A 17,486-nucleotide genomic window follows, 5' to 3' on the forward strand; every position below is an offset into this window, starting at 1 on the left:
ACCAACTCCAAGCTTGCGTTAGGCCAGGATAAGCCCAAAGTCTTTTAGGAAGGAGCTCTGGGGAAGTGTTGGGGAGGCCCTGATGAATGTTTGCTGGTTTGCTCTGCCCACAGGCCCTGGTGAAGTGTTGGATCTCCGATTTAGACAGAAGGACTCGATAGCCCTGTGGAGCGGCAGGTCTGGGGTGGGCGTGGCCTTCTTGTACCGCCTCTCTGAGAGGGGCGGCCCGAGCGTCCGGAAGGGGAGGCTGGCAGGCCCCCCCCTGCCTCTGCCGGGCCTGAGGCCTGGCTCCCCGTATGACCTGGAGGTGGTGCCAGAGTGCGAGGGTGGCGAGCGTGGAGCTCCAGCTGTGCTCTACTTCATCCCAGAGGAAGTCCCTGGCAGTGCCCCCAACGATTCCCCTGGAGACATCCTGCTACCCAGAGTTGTTGACTCTGCAGACCAAACAACAGATCGCCTCGGTCAGTGTTAAAGCAGGCTGGTTCTGACTCGGTCAGTGTTAAAGCAGGCTGGTTCTGACTCGGTCAGTGTTAAAGCAGGCTGGTTCTGACTCGGTCAGTGTTAAAGCAGGCTGGTTCTGACTCGGTCAGTGTTAAAGCAGGCTGGTACTGACTCGGTCAGTGTTAAAGCAGGCTGGTTCTGACTCGGTCAGTGTTAATGCAGGCTGGTACTGACTCGGTCAGTGTTAAAGCAGGCTGGTACTGACAGACCTCCTCAGTCAGTGTTAAAGCAGGCTAGTACTGACAGAACGCCTCTTTGTTTTGAAGTTGGCCTGAATTATCTTATTAAAGGCTTACGTACGTGGTTGCATGCACAGGTGCAAAGATTTGACATTTAACATAACCACGGCCTCTGGTCAGGCCCACGGTAGGTCTGTGTCCTGAAGGCTGGTAACATGGGCTGGTTGCAGAAAGCTTTCATTCAGACACATTTTTACATCAGTGTTTGTGCCCCTAACCCCCCAACTGTAGGACTGCAGGTTCATCTCCCCAGCCATGAAATGTTCCTTGTTGTGCCATGGACAATGCCGCCATCGCTGGAGGATCCGAGGGCAGAAGCTCGAGTCCTGCTGGAGGGCATTATTAAAAGCAAGGTGGGTCCTGTTCCCGGGTCCTAGCAGTCATTGCCGCTTATCGCACCGTTCTGTTTATAGCGTTTTGTAGTACATGTTTTCATAGCATTATTTTAGTTGAACTATTATCACCTTCACCAGAATTTAAAACAATCACTTTTGATAATCACTGCTGGTGTTTTTACAAATCTCAGATTAAGATTTGATCAGGGTAAAGTTTGCCTAAAATCCTGAAATGGACGGGCCCTTGTGCACCCCTGCTGTGGTTTGCACAAGCGAGACTATCCTCCTCTCACTTCTTCACTTGGGACAGGCCTCTGTTAGTCACCTGGGCACCTGCAGTCAGCCTGCGCCAACTGTGCACGATGGACCAGCTTTACAATTTTCTTTTTGGTTTCCATTTCCTTTTTACCAGCTGCAGAACTTACTGAGTAAGTTCTGGCCAAAAGCGGAGGTGCAGCTGATCTCGTTTGAAGACAGCGAGAGGAAAACAAAAACCAAGATCACTTTTGAAAGCTTTGATGTTTCCAGCCAGGATGGGGTAGTGATCCTCCGCCCTGAGGAGCAGCTGCAGCATATTATCTCTCTCGGCCACGCCCACATCACCGTCACAGACGACAGCATCTACTGGGATGGTAGGTGCGAGACATGCTGGGGGATTTGTGTGTGATGGGTAGCTGACAGAGGAATATTGGCTGTTCTGTTCCCTGTGAAATAAAACCCTTGAGACTGTGTGTGTGCGCGTGTTCGTGCATGCATGCATTTGTGTGTGTGTTTGTGCATGTGTGTGTGTAAGTGTTGGTGGCAGTGCAGTATAACATTTTGCTCCAAGGCTGTTCAAGGTTGTAGAGTGTCTGTGAAATGCCTGAAATGTAAATGAGAGACAGATGAACAGATGGACAGACAGCTCATGCGATGCAACATTGTTTTAGGGTGGGCACGGTGGCATAGTGGTTAGCGCTGTCGCCTCACAGCAGGAAGGTCGTGGGTTCGAATCTCGGGTTGGGGTCTTTCTGTGCGGAGTTTGCATGTTCTCCCCGTGTTCGCGTGGGTTTACTCCGGGTACTCCGGTTTCCTCCCACATTCAAAGACATGCATGTTAGGTGCGCTCCTGCAGGTGCCCTTGACCAAAGCCTCAGAACTGGAGTTGGTCCCCAGGTACAGCACAGAGAGGCAGCTGCCCACTGTCCTAGGTAACTAAGGATCAGTCAAATGCAGAGGAAAAATTACCCCATGGGGTTCAATAAAGTATATCATCTTCTTCTATATAATGGTGAGGAACTCCTAAACACTGCTGCCATATAACAATCCAGTCATGCTGAGGAGGCTCAACTGGTTTCTCCTGAGGAGGGAGTCATTGCCACATTGAGGGGAATGCAGGGTATCCCAGGCTCAGTAAAAACTGTGGGAGACGAGGTCTTATCTCACCTCATGACAGTGAGTCTGGTGTCCAGAGGCTATAGCAACGCCCAGCATTCACAAACTGTGTTCTCTGTGTGACTGAGTGGACGGTATGATGATATTAGATTGTGAACAATTAAAATGTCTCCACGACCTGACTTTCCAGAGAGTTCGGGAGTATCAGGCTGCAGTGAAAGTACACATTCTATCAGTTGCTCTGCCCTTAGGTTTTGTTTAATGAAGGGCAATATTTTCTTAAATAGGGATATTGGTTTGATTGCACTGTTCATTAACTTGCAAAATAGTCTTAAAAACCAATATGAAAAAGAATCGTGATCATATCGTGGATCGTGATCATTCCTGAAAAAAATTGTGATATGATATTTTTGCCATATCACCCACCCCTAAGCAGCAGTGTACTTGTATTCTCTGTGTGACTGACAGTATACTGTGTAACCCACAGACCCAGATGAGTGTGACTCCCCCGCCCTGAACAAGTGCAGCTCCAACTCCGTCTGCATCAACACCCTGGACTCATTCACCTGCGTGTGTGAGCCGGGGTACTACAGCCTGAGCCCCATCCTCAGCCCTGCCTGCCACGGTATACATGCACACACACTCACACACACACACACACACACACACACGCAAACAAACTCACACACACACAAATTCACACACTCATACACACACACCATTATACTCTCATACAGAGTATAATGGTGTGTGTGAGAGACTATAATGCTGCTCTTACACACACGCGCACACACACACACACACACACACACACACGCGCCAGCTGCTCTTACATACATGCACACACCCTATGTGGTTTGCTGCAGTTTGCTGTGTCTGTTTCTGTATTACTTGTAAAATGGCAGCATTGGCATAGCCTAGCATTTCATGCACTTTTGTAAGTAATGAATCAAAGGCTAATCAAAACTGTCTACATAATGCGACTAAAGAACATCATGTCTTAACAGAGAAGGGGATGTTCACGCTATGCCTGAAGGACCATGTATCTGGGGGCATCTCCAAGCCTTTCCTCATCCACTACTTTGGCGGGAATGTGACTGTTGTCCTCAATGATGGTCGCTGCTCCATCAACGAGACGGACAAGTTTTATTATTACAGGATAACTGGCGCCCCCTCCCAGTGTGGAGGCCAAACGCTTGTGAGTACCGGCACCAGATCCAGGTCATGTACACAGCTGGTGCATTCTGAGAATGCACACCATCACAAAACTGATTCACTAAACCTGGCATAGCAAGCTGCAAATGCTACTGCTTCTTCCTCCCTTCAGACAATGACACTCTTTACTCTAGCAGACCTCTCCATTTAGCACCCCTCACTACCTCTACGTGTCCCATCTCTCCATTCAGCACCCCTCACTACCTCTACGTGCCCCATCTCTCCATTCAACACCCCTCACTACCTCTACGTGTCCCATCTCTCCATTCAGCACCCCTCACTACCTCTACCTGTCCCATCTCTCCATTCAGCACCCCTCACTACCTCTACCTGTCCCATCTCTCCATTCAGCACCCCTCACTACCTCTACCTGTCCCATCTCCATTCAGCACCCCTCACTACCTCTACCTGTCCCATCTCTCCATTCAGCACCCCTCACTACCTCTACGTGTCCCATCTCTCCATTCAGCACCCCTCACTACCTCTACGTGCCCCATCTCTCCATTCAGCACCCCTCACTGCCTCTACCTGTCCCATCTCTCCATTCAACACCCCTCACTACCTCTACCTGTCCCATCTCTCCATGCAGCACCCCTCACTACCTCTACCTGTCCCATCTCTCCATGCAGCACCCCTCACTACCTCTACCTGTCCCATCTCTCCATTCAGCACCCCTCACTACCTCTACCTGTCCCATCTCTCCATTCAGCACCCCTCACTACCTCTACCTGTCCCATCTCTCTATTTAGCACCCCTCACTACCTCTACCTGTCCCATGTCTCCATTCAGTACCTCTCACTACCTCTACCTGTCCCATCTCTCCATTCAGCACCCCTTACTACCTCTACCTGTCCCATTTCTCTATTTAGCACCCCTCACTACCTTTGCCTGTCCCAAGGTCCTCACTGAGTACCTTTCCAGCTTAGCAGTGTGTAACACATCACACTGGGTATTATGAGTGTGTAATGCCTTGTGTGTGTAACACATCACACTGGGTATTATGAGTGTGTAATGCCTTGTGTGTGTAACACACCACACTGGGTATTATGAGTGTGTAATGCCTTGTGTAACACATCACACTGGGTATTATGAGTGTGTAATGCTTAGTGTGTGTAACACGTCACACTGGGTATTATGAGTGTGTAATGCATTGTGCGTGTAACACATCACACTGGGTATTATGAGTGTGTAATGCCTTGTGTGTGTAACACATCACACTGGGTATTATGAGTGTGTAATGCCTTGTGTGTGTAACACACCACACTGGGTATTATGAGTGTGTAATGCCTTGTGTAACACATCACACTGGGTATTATGAGTGTGTAATGCTTAGTGTGTGTAACACGTCACACTGGGTATTATGAGTGTGTAATGCCTTGTGTGTGTAACACACCACACTGGGTATTATGAGTGTGGAATGCCTTGTGTGTGTAACACGTCACACTGGGTATTATGAGTGTGTAATGCATTGTGCGTGTAACACATCACACTGGGTATTATGAGTGTGTAATGCCTTGGGTGTGTAACACATCACACTGGGTATTATGAGCGTGTAATGCCTTGTGCGTGTAACACATCACACTGGGTATTATGAGTGTGTAATGCCTTGTGTGTGTAACACATCACACTGGGTATTATGAGTGTGTAATGCCTTGGGTGTGTAACACGCTTTCTGCTCATTTAGATTAACAGGACGCATGTGGAGTTGAGGAACGCGCTGACTGTGACGCTCAGCAGCAAGAGATCCATCACACGGAGGGACCTGAAGGTGCTGTGGACCTGTGCTTACCCGCTGCTCCAGACCAGCACAGCCCGCATGAAGCCTGGTCTGGACTGGTGAGAAACACACCCCTCTCTCATTCAGCCATCCAATCAGCATCCACGGCAGTAGCATGAAGGACATTAAGCCTCAAACTAGCATTTTCAGTAGTTATGCATGTACAACTGTAACAGAGCCTGGGCTCAATGAAAATACCTTAGTCTTTGTTAGCACTAAGGCTAATATAATGGCATGTGCGGTTCTTTATTGGTGTGTCATAATCCAGCCTGTTTGTTTGTCTGTTATTCCATCACACATTGTTGGTCATACATTTCATGTGCTGGTACTGTGGTTTATTTTTTAGCACATTGCTATTTAAAAAAAAAAAAAAACAAATGTGCTTTTCTAGGAAATCTAGTGGATGTGGACACGGATGATGTGTTTGCTGTGTGTTCTGCTCTGCTCCTCTGCAGGGTTACCTCTCACAGTGTGGTGCAGGTGAATTCGTCCCGCCTCCTGGAGATCAGCATGGCCTTGTACAGACTCATCTTACGCATACAACTACACTGACCCTGTGGAGCTCCCTTCTGCAGAGCAGCTGTACATCCAGGTGACCCTGCACTGTGAGAACAGCCTGGCCTACAACATGAGCCTACAGCTGGAGTCCTGCTGGGCCACACAGATCGCAGACCCACAAGAGGAGAAGAAGGCTTTTTTCCTGAAGGGGGGGTGAGTTCTCTCATAAAGAGTGCATCAGTGGTAGGTTGCATTTGATGCCCAGGCTGCCAGTTGAATAGCCCTATTACAGATAACATTAGGATTGCACTCTTTATACCAAAAACATGAACCAGGGTAATTTAATGGATTAAAAAAAAAATTGAATTGTCATTTTTATTCTTCATATTATATTTTGGTAGCAATTTCTGGTTTTCTTATTCTCTTTCTGTGTTTGGGAAATTTTGCCCTTTAATAAACTTTTCGCAGTGGTAGATGGCTTATTAGGGTGACGGTAGATGGCTTATTAGGGTGACGGTAGATGGCTTATTAGGGTGACGGTAGATGACTTGTTAGGGTGACGGTAGATGGCTTGTTAGGGTGACGGTAGATGGCTTGTTAGGGTGACGGTAGATGGCTTATTAGGGCGACGGTAGATGGCTTATTATCCGACTTGCTCGTTGGGAGCAATTAGGGGTTAGGTGTCTGGCTCAGGGACACTTCGACACGCCCAGAGCAGGGGATCAAACCGGCAACCCTCCGACTGCCAGACAAACGCTCTTACCTCCTGAGCTATGTCGCCCCATAAAAAAACACTAAACAATCAAAGTTGATATTGAAGGTTTGGTATGCAACATGTTGTGCATATGGTCTTGAATAACTTATAAAAATGTATAAACTTGCAGTGTGTGAAAAAAAAGCCATGGCATGGTATGAACCTGCCAAATGGTGTGACTTTCTGATGAAACACAGAATTTACATTTGCACCTACATCGTGATTCTAGCCCTAAACCAGAGTTGGCCCAATACAAATATATGGTCATGCTAGAATGCTCCAAATATGAAATGATAAAAGATACACTTCAGAGCAAAATGTGGTATGCATAATCCTACACAATGTATTAAACTGAAGGTCGTATGGGAAACACTAATTACATTAGTAGTATTGCTCTTATTATTGCATTATAATACCACCCAGACATTAGGCCTATATTCATGAAACATGAATCTATGATCCGAGACACAATATACAGAAGATTACGTAAATTGATCTCATAGGTGCACCATAACTGATACAATCCTCAAAATGAAATTCTGCTTCACAAACAATAGTGTTTTAACCCCAGACTCTGAAGGTGGTGCCAGAGTGCCAATGAACATGATAGCCTCACGTTTTGGCTGGTATTCACACATTGGGCCATATTCTAAATATTTTGTCTTCATATGTAGAAAGACTGCTAGCTTTAATTAGGCTACTGGCTCTTGGCCCCTGTTAATTGTTCTTTGAAGCTATATTGTCATTAGAGTAAGTGTGTTGTGCTCCTAATAGATTTCAATGAGCGTGATGGGGGATTTTGTTCAAAAAGGGGTGGAGGTAAATGACAGGAATACAGGACGCTTGGATGTGTGTGAAAGGCTTTAATTAGGCACACAGCCCATTATCCTTTCAGCTGCCCAAACGACAGAACCTTCCGCTGGTACCTCCGGAGCAGTTCCCCTCAAAGGAAGAGGTTCTCCATTCAGATGTTCACCATGTCTGACCACTCCCACATCTACCTTCACTGCCTGAGCAGAATATGCAGCCAAGATGAGAACTGCACAATGGTAACTCCCCACCACTGCAAACTGTACACAATGGTAACTCCCCACCACTGCAAACTGTACACAATGGTAACTCCCCACCACTGCAAACTGTACACAATGGTAACTCCCCACCACTGCAATCTGTACACAATGATAACTCCTCACCACTGCAATCTGTACACAATGGTAACTACCCACCCCTGCAAACTGCACACAATGATAACTCCTCACCACTGCAATCTGTACACAATGGTAACTCCTCACCACTGCAAACTGTACACAACGGTAACTCCTCACCACTGCAATCTGTACACAATGATAACTGCTCACCACTGTAATGTGCACACAGTGGTAACTCCCTGCTGCCACAAACTGCACTTTGGTAAATTCCCACCAGGAAAGCCAAGCTGGGTTTTGAGTAAGAGGGACCCAGCCGCCTCATCCTCAGGCTGGGCTTTGAGTAAGAGGGACCCAGCCGCCTCATCCTCAGGCTGGGCTTTGAGTAAGAGGGACCCAGCCGCCTCGTCCTCAGGCTGGGCTTTGAGTAAGAGGGCTCCAGCCGCCTCATCCTCAGGCTGGGCTTTGAGTAAGAGGGCTGATAATGATGGATGTGTTTGAGACAGGTCAGCCAGCAGCCTGGCCTGAGAGCTTCCTGTGTTCACTGCCAGGGATGTGACAGGCCTCATCTGAGCCCCAATCTGTCAGGACACACCCCTTTACTGACCATGCATGTGTTTACATTACACAATATTAATAAAACCTTGGGTATGCACTTATTGAACGTTGCTTTGGATAAAAGCATCTGCCAAATAAATGTAATCTTACTATCATTGATAAACAGTCAATACATGAATGGATAGACCTCAATTAAAAAAGACCATATAATACATGTTCACACTAAAAACATCATTGCATGAGCCAACCGTTTTGAGTGTTCAATATGTGGTGACCAAATAACAGGTATTTTTCAGTCATTCTTCCCAGTTCAATATTTATTTTTATTATCTAGATATTTATATTGCTCACTGTTTTTCTGATGCACGCAATTCAGTCCTTTCACTTTATCTAGTTTTCTCAGTGAGTTCTCATAGGCTCTTTTCTGAAGAATGGGAACAAACCCGCCTCACACTAGTTCCTCCACTTCTACTTTCTGCGTGTTGCATAATTTATATATTAAATCTTCCGTTAGCACAAGGGTTACAGATCTTGAATGTTAGAGAATGTGGAGAATATTTCAGCAATCATCCTACACATTTGTTCGCATGCTGGTTAAACATGCCCCCTGTATGTATCTGTACAGAACTGCTCTCCCAGGCAAAACCAAAAGGTGAGAAGAGATCTACCGGACAAACTCACAGCTATTCTTTCAGCAGGACCCATCTCTGCAGCAAAGAGGAAACCGACAAACTGTGAGTGGAATGCTATTGAAAAATGGAGTATACTGCTGTGTGTGTGTGTGTGTGTGTGTGAGTGTGTGTGTGTGTGAGAAGAGTGTGTGTGTGTGTGTGTGAGAGTGTGTGTGTGTGAGAGTGTGAGTGTGAGTGTTAGTGTGTGTGTGTGGGTGTGCGTGTGAGAGAGTGTGAGTGTGTGTGTGTGAGAGAGAGTGTGAGTGTTAGTGTGTGTGTGTGCGTGTGTGTGAGAGTGTGAGTGTTAGTGTGTGCGTGTGTGTGTGTGTGTGTGAGAGTGTGAGTGTGTGTGTGTGTGAGTCAATGCAGTGATTGTGTGAGTTAATGAGTGACTGTGAGCGTGTGTGTATGATTGTGTGAGTTAATGCATGATTGTGTGAGTTAATGATTGACTGTGAGCGTGTGTGTGTGAGTGTGTGAGCTGGTAGATTCTGTGTTGTGATTGATTGTTGTTTAGACTGAGCTAGACTGAATTCGAATGTGTTGTGTGACTGATTGTTATTTTTAGACTGTTCTAGACTGAATTAGAATGTGGTGTGTGACTGATTGTTTTTTTAGACTGTTCTAGACTCAATTAGAGTGTGTGTTGTGATTGATTGTTGTTTAGACTGTGCTAGACTGAATTAGAATGTGTTGTGTGATTGTAGTAGAATGAATTAGAATGTGTTGTGTGATTGTAGTAGAATGGATTAGAATGTTCTGTGTGATTGTAGTAGTTTGGTTTAGAATGTGTTGTCTGATTGGTTGCTTTTCTCACTCCTTGCAGGGCCTGGAGCCCAGATCATGCTATCAGTGGCTGGAGGATTGATTGGCCTCTTTTTTCTAACAGCACTGGGTGTGCGTGCAGCACAAGCTATAACACAGCGCAACCCCAGACATCAATAAAGTGTGTATACCTGCACTGTTTAGACCTTCCTCTCTGTGCTACTGTACAAACAGCACTGTGTCCTTATTCTCCCTGTGTAACTGTGTACAGACAGCTCTGTGTCCTTATTCTCTCTGTACTACTGTGTACAAACAGCCCTGTGTTCTAATTCTCTCTGTGTAACTGTGTACAAACAGGCACTGTTTCAAACACTACAATCTAGAGATAAGGAGGGCATCTGATTTTGGTGTCTTCCCCTCTAACTGACTCTCTGGTTGTGTTCCAACCTTTATACTCTGTAACTCTGGCAGTGCGCCACCATGACATAGCTGTTCAATGCGTGAAATTTTTTGGTCAAACTTGTCCGTGGTTTTACAGAAGATATTGTAGCCGGTTAAGTGAACGTACATCATAATGCAGTGTATACATTCGGTGAAAGCTGGGTAGATGTGGTGCAAAAGCAATTGTTGATAAGTGATAGACAAATATTAGTGAGCAAAAAAGCACAGTCCAGGAACTTGCTTCCAGTGGGGCTTGAACCAGTGACCCTGCGCTCCAAAGACCATGACATTGACCACTCGGCCACAAAGGAAGTAGCTGTTGAGACAGACATATCTTTTTACTCTAAAACATTTCCTATTTTGCATGTGTATGTGAGATTTTGATTGGATCGTGTAGGTGAAGGATTGGCTGGTGTTGGTAAAATGTCCAATGGGGGGACATTTTGTTTGTAGGCTAGGCGGCAGGAAGCAGGAGGAGGAGAAGGAGAAAACGCAAATCCCCTTAGTTTGGGGCTTTGTTGTGTGGATGTGTGAAGTTGCTTATGAATTCTGTCTGTTGAAATTGGGTCAGAATGTACAGAAATTAATGTTTTTAAGGGCTGAATGTCTATGGCTGTTGTGGTTATATTTGTGGGGAACCCTAAAAAGTGCCAAACTGTCGGTGCTGTATAGGTATGGGGCATGCCACCCCACCAAGGTGTAATGTGGCCGGATGGCATACCTGCCATCCCAATGAAGAAAGAAAAATAAAAATGCCAGGTATAGGTTATTTCTAGGACATTTTATTGTCTTACAGTGTGAGCAAGGTTATTTGATTAGCTATAAATGACAGGAAATTGCCAGAGTTCAATCCAGATAGCTAGTCACAAAGGATCATTCAGATAAATTAAAGGCATAAAAACTGCTGAATTCATATATTAAACTCGTATAAAACAAGCTATTTATAATGCCAGAGAAAATCCACTTAAAGGGTTAAAATATATTTACCTTGTTGCGCCTGATGTAAATTAAGAACAATTCATCAGGTTAGATCGTCTACCGTAATTTAAACCGGTAAACGTTACTTGGCTACCTTGTTTGAAGCTGACTTAACTAAGGTAACACTAAAAATTAATATTTCTTTACATTTGGTAACGTTACCATACTTATCCATAGCTTGCCGTAACTTTTTCCCAGTTATGATTCAGTTAAATTTGCGGTTATCTTTACCTATCGACGCAGGAAAATAAAACAGCGATTTACTTCATTCAATATTTGCGCGTCTCTCAGCCCGAGAGACTCGAGCAAGGGATTGGTCTTGGCAGACATACGCGCTCTGATTGGCTATCCCCTTCAATTCATTGGTAGATTCTTGGTAGCGAACGGGGATTTGATTAGATCTCTCTACCAACAATTACAGAGACTCACGGCTTCCTCGGGGTGCCTTTAGAACTGACCTATTTTTGGCCGGACCGCAACAGCGGGGCCAGCCCTACAAACGCGAATGTCTGTGACTGACTGACTGACTGATTGATAAAGTTACACCGCGCCTGTCTGTGACGTCGGCCGGTTCGGTCCACTAGGTTTTAACCTGGTCTTGTTATACGGTCTATCGGTGGCACCCATTTGAGTTGTGTAATCTAATTGAGCTCATGTTTCTGGAAAATATACACTCAATTCAACTTTTTTCTGAAGTTATTATTACTAATACTACTACTACTAATAATAATAATAATGATAATAATAATAATATTAATAATCTTAAAAAGAATTCGTTTTTAATGACATTTAACGTGAAATGTCATTCGATGGTAGGTCTACCATAATGTGAAGGCATTCAAAACCTGACAACCTTTTATAAAACCTATTAAAGAAACCACCACTAGATGAAGCCACATGCTCAATAGTCACTGAAGTCAGCATTCAGATTATGGCTAATGTTTCTCAGCTTGATAGTTGCTTTTGCAATCTAATGTCTTCATCTGCATATGAATTGGTTCAAGTAGCTTAATAGGCTTAATAGCAATCTTATCTTACTGTAAAATATTGTCTCGCAGTTATGTCAAGTTATATATTTCTACTTTCAAAAATAAAACTGGAACTCACTCAGACACCAGAGAACCACCAGGCACCAGCCACGCCTAATACCAGCTGATCTGGCTGCTCCAGCTGTCTGTGTCACACTGGGCTGCCTGTGTAGCATCCCTACATATTGTATACTCCTGTGCTGCTACTACTGTGACATTTGCAATGTTTCTAACTTTCTATTGTCTGTGTCTGTGATGCCCTTTAACATAACACAGTGCTGCAATCCACATTTCTCTACAGGGACAATAAAGTCAAGTCAAGTTCAGTAGAGATGGCTTATATGAAATCCACTGTATTTCATATAATATACGTGCAACTAATTTCTGTCACAAAGGTCACAAGTATTTATCTATAACCTTTATGTGTATAGGTAAAACTAGTTTTAAGTGCATCAAGTTAAGGCCATTTTAGAAAGTGCCATGCGATTTCTGAAAACATTTTAAGAACATTATACATACTCTCCACACTGGAAGACATCTTGTGCATGTAGAGGCATTGTTATGGGCTCTGTTGTGGAGTTTCATGATATTCCCCCAGGATCAGCGTGTCTCACTCTGCAATTCTGCTAGATGACTTGCTATATGTGAGAAGGAATCTGAATAAGATCATCTAGAAATTGTTGTGTATATGAAAATAACCTCCATATTATAATTGTGGGTGTTACAATGGTTATTTGCAGTCACTCTGCACAACAGAACTGAACAATGCCTTTATCATCAGGTTTCTGGGGAGCTTATGATAAGCCTGCTCGTAGGATAAAAAGTCTTGAAAGAATTGAGGAAATATTGGGTAGCATTGCTTTGGAATACATCTTATTTAATTTCGGTGACGCAAAATAGCCTATATTGTTTGTAGTACCGTAACTTGGCGTCATTTTGATATCAATAATTTTAATGGCAGGCCTGGACTGGTCTTGTATGTGTGAGTAACTTGGCATTTTTGTACGTTGAAAACGTGTTTTTTATGAGATATATAAAACTCCGCCCATCGAACATTCAGTTCAGCCAGTAAGTGAGGAAATGCGGTCCAAAAGAGAAACTGAAACTTAACGGTCCTTTCAATAACGGAGGAGAAAGAATCCCCAGGAAAAAAGGAATTAAATTAAATGTAAAACGGAGTAAACAGTCTGTTGTGGAGTGGAACTGAGGTAAGAGATGCTGAAGGTAAAGGGATGCGGGAAGAAATCTGCAGGTATAATCGCATTAACCCGCGTAATTCAGAAAAACTGACAACTGCAACTGGCAATAAAATGGTGGGTTTAAGGCGTAGCCTGATAAGCTAAGAGCTCACACGGAGTCCGAACATGGCCTACCATTTAGACCAGAAAGTAATATTGAAATAACCTTTAAGAAAGTTAACTTCCGTATTTTTGATATTCCATGACCATTTCGACCTCGTGAGGAGGTAGCCTAGCGAGACGGAGGTCAATTGTCGCTCGTTGTTGACATTTTGACGCTGCCGTATAAACCCGGATTTCGTTTTTAATTAAACGATTAAGAGGTTGTTACTTATTCTTTTATGTTTTATAGGAAATCATTCCCATTACTAAATCAAATTAATTGGTTTGCAATATTGAGGCAAAATATACAGTGGAGTGATTATATTAGGCAGAGATTACTCTATATTTCATTTCATTTCAACTTTATTCAAGACTCATCTTAAAAAGAGGTCCATAGCAGGTAAAATTAGGGTTGGGTATCAAGAACCAAATTTCCAAGAACCGTGGATTCGATAAGGCACGTGCATTTCGATCCTGCAGTTCGGTTCCTAACTTATGCATATTTCAGTCGCGCTCCCGAGTGAACTGCAGGAAGCATTTTACAGTCCATAAAAGCTGCACTTATCTGCCAAGACCAGCTACGCGGACCTAACGTCACGTCATTTGTTACGCAGTACGTCAACATAGCACGCGAGAACAGACACTTTTTACCGTTTAAATCTGTTTACATCCTGGACCATGGCTGACCGCAGCAAACGCTCGAAAGTTTGGCTTAGCTTCATTAAAAAAGATAACGACACAGCAAAATGCAACACCTGCAGTAAGGATATTTCGTGCAAGGGAGGAAGCACCTCCAATATGACGAAGCATTTACTTTAACACGGCGTGAATCTGATGATACCCCTTTTCCACCAACGCGAACCTAGTGCTGGTTCTGGGCTGGTGCTAGTGCCGGTTCGCAGTTGAATATAGCGTTTTTTCTCTATATAATTGTGCCGCCGTGTTAACACATTACTACGGTTGCGGGTCAGGCACTCTTCACGGTAAGAAGAAATTTTAGGATAACGCTTCCGATTTTGCTTGTGTCGAAAGTGCTGCGACGGAAACAGCGACAGATTTACCAACTAGCCACATCTGTCCAAAATGTAAACAAGTCAGGCAGTTTTCACGGTCGGGAAAAATTATGACAACGTCTCACGCTCAGGTACAAAACACAGATGAGCTGACATTCGCTTTTTATATTGAAGGTAAACGAATGATGTCTACAAATTATTTTTATTTATTTTTTGTTATATTTTTCCATTATTTATTTAAATAGTTTTGGTTTGTAATTGTTTTTGTTGATCATTCCTTATAAGAAAGAGTAATATTTATTTTTATAAATGAAGGGAAAAAGAAACCTTGCTGTCACAGTTGACAGTTTACTGATTATAGCCTAAATGTGCCAAGAATAAAGGTAGGTTAATTTTTGTTCTTGAAATATTTGTTCTTTTTTTCTCTCCAAAAGGTCTTCTAGTTTCCCCACTAGGAAAAAAATAAGGTTGGCTGACCTTACAATTCATATATGTATGTGTTTGTGACAAGTGGTTCTTTGTTTCAAGCTGTTTGTTTATAGGGTAAACGGACATGGAACAACGCAGGCACACATTATTATAAGAAAATAGCGAAAAAGCGTCCGTCTATTGGCAACCTGTCCAAATTCCTCCTTCTGCTGAACGAAGTGAGAAAAGAGACTGGCTCGCGAGGCTAAATTCGTCCTAACACTGGGTACTGGCTTCTGATTGGTGCGCGAGAACCAGGGGTTTTGACCATAGACATGCATGAACTAGGCTTGACGGCACGGGTTTTGCTCGGTGTACCGTCCGACTATGGGTAAGATGGTAAGAGTCATAATTTAAGTGGTGGTATCTGGAATTCACGTTTTAGATAGTCAAAACTGAATTGTAGATATCATTAATTGGAGTTATAGAACTTAGTGGCGAAACTAGTCAAAATCGAATTAGAGATATCTTAAATGAGCGTTTTGACTTGTCAAAATACAATTAGAGATATCTTAAATTAGCGTTTTGACTAGTCATAAATGAATGACAAATATCTGTAATGTGAAACCGCACAGGTTATTAGATGTTAAAATGGCTTGCCATATTTTGGCTAGTAATATCTTAGATTAAGTTATCCAAAAAGATCATTTAGATATTGTCAGGATTCTGCCCTTTTCTGTTTCTGTTTTTTCCTTTTCTGGGCCGCCAGATGGCGGTACTTCAGTTTGTATTTCAGTTTGCTCTCTTTTTAGTTACCCCTGTGTTAATTGTATTATTGTTTTCAATTATTCTGTCATTGTTTTTCTTTGTGTCTCGTTATCCCTCCTTGCTCTGGTTTGATTGTGCTTTGAGTTCACCTGTGTCTTGTTATCTTTGTGGCTATTTAAGTTCTCTGTTTTCCTAACTTGGGTGCTGGTTCCTTGTCTTTCTGCCTGAGAGTATCTGCTTGTCTGTTTCTGCCCGCGGTTCTGTCTGTGAGTTCTGCCCTGCCCGAGTTCTGTTTCCTCGTGTGTGTTTTTTTTTTTGGTGGAAATTCTGCTGTTTTTGTTTTTGAAAGTGGCCTTGTTTTTGTTCCCTCTTTTCTGTTACCTGTATGAGAGTAAAGTCTTTGATTGGATTTGCCTTTTTGGAGTTCCTGGTGTTTTCCCCACTCTGCGTTTGGGTCCTGGTCCCCTGTTACCTGACATCTTAAATTGGGAGGAATGAAAGAGTCATAATTTCAGTTAAAGATAACTGATAAGTGGCGATATCTCTAATTTGAGTTATGACTAGTCATAATTGAAATGGTGATACAGTATCTGGAATTCACGTTTCGGATAGTCAAAACTGAATTGTAGATATCTTAATTGGAGGTCCCATACAACTGAATGGGAAAGTAACTTCAATCTTACTAGCAAAATGTAATTTGAGATTGAAAGTTTTTTGATGAGTGAAAAAGCAGTTGGATCTTAAATTAGCTCTGACTAGTCATAAATCAGTTGGCCTGACCAGATTCACATTGCAGGTATTAAATGTTTGCGACACAACTCCTTAATTAGCACTAAACAGGCACAGAAAGCTAAAGCCGCGTTTCCACCAAAATTACCCGGAACTTTCAGTCCCAGGAACTACTTTACCAGGATCTAAAAGGTTCCTTCAGCCAGCCAATGGTTGTCTGCGTTTCCACCGGGGTCTAAAGTACCGCGAAGATTAGGCAAATTAGCCCACTGACGTATGAAAAAGCGACGTTGTCGTCGGTCCATCTGTCATATGATTTCTTTGGTAACCCCATACTACCACCGAAGTAGCCTACATTATTTTCTAATAACCGGGACAGCCCGGAGGGGTTTATTCCACTTATATACAACGGGTTACCAACAATGACTATATATGGTTACTTTTGTATTTATTGATTTTCATATATCCTCTCAAACACATTCATTATGTTTTTATGCGAACATTCGCTTTCATGTCTCGACATCCGAAGCGACAGAATGCATTCACATTTATATGTATAACTGGCAACAACAGCAGAAAACATGCACACGTTGTAAACAATTTGCTGTCTGATTACTTTCTCGTCGTCAATTCCATATAGGCTAATCGCAAAATGACAAGAATAGAACGAAAACTCGGACTTGCGTGAAAATGTAAATTAGTAGTGGTACAGCCACCGTTTGCTTTCCTTCGAAGTTACTGCTAGCCGAGCAGCGAAGTGTGCCCTCCAGATGCGAACCATGCACCATAAATTAGTCCATAGTCTTCCTGGTCTTTTCGTGGAATTGAAGAATGGCAGTAAAATGGAGTAAAATTACGGCAGTCTGAAAAAGCTAAAGGGACGGTTACTAGAATTAACCTTTTATTTTACCCTGACAAAAAGTGCGGAAGGTGATTTCCAGTTTGCTTT

The 17,486-nt window shown here is 43.5% G+C and overlaps 3 protein-coding genes across 3 annotated transcripts in view; all 3 read left to right on the forward strand.

Moving 5' to 3' along the window:
- The window catches only part of LOC118219199, a 77,173-nt gene extending 67,145 nt beyond the window's left edge, over positions 1–10,028 (forward strand). The window contains exon 19 of the mRNA XM_035402193.1: positions 9,894–10,028. Within this exon, the coding sequence (XP_035258084.1) occupies positions 9,894–10,012 (119 nt within the window). The 3' untranslated portion in view covers positions 10,013–10,028. The remainder of the gene's footprint in view (positions 1–9,893) is intronic.
- The window catches only part of LOC118218903 (protein NLRC3-like), a gene marked incomplete at its 3' end in the record, with an annotated part of 237,255 nt that overhangs the window by 36,068 nt on the left and 183,701 nt on the right, over positions 1–17,486 (forward strand). The window lies entirely within an intron of this gene.
- The window catches only part of LOC118219200 (NACHT, LRR and PYD domains-containing protein 3-like), a gene marked incomplete at its 3' end in the record, with an annotated part of 38,720 nt that continues 34,470 nt past the window's right edge, over positions 13,237–17,486 (forward strand). Inside the window, exon 1 of the mRNA XM_035402194.1 lies at positions 13,237–13,487. The remainder of the gene's footprint in view (positions 13,488–17,486) is intronic.

The sequence above is a fragment of the Anguilla anguilla genome, chromosome 19 (assembly GCF_013347855.1).
Source record: "Anguilla anguilla isolate fAngAng1 chromosome 19, fAngAng1.pri, whole genome shotgun sequence".
In the NCBI taxonomy this organism is placed as follows: Eukaryota; Metazoa; Chordata; class Actinopteri; order Anguilliformes; family Anguillidae; genus Anguilla; species Anguilla anguilla.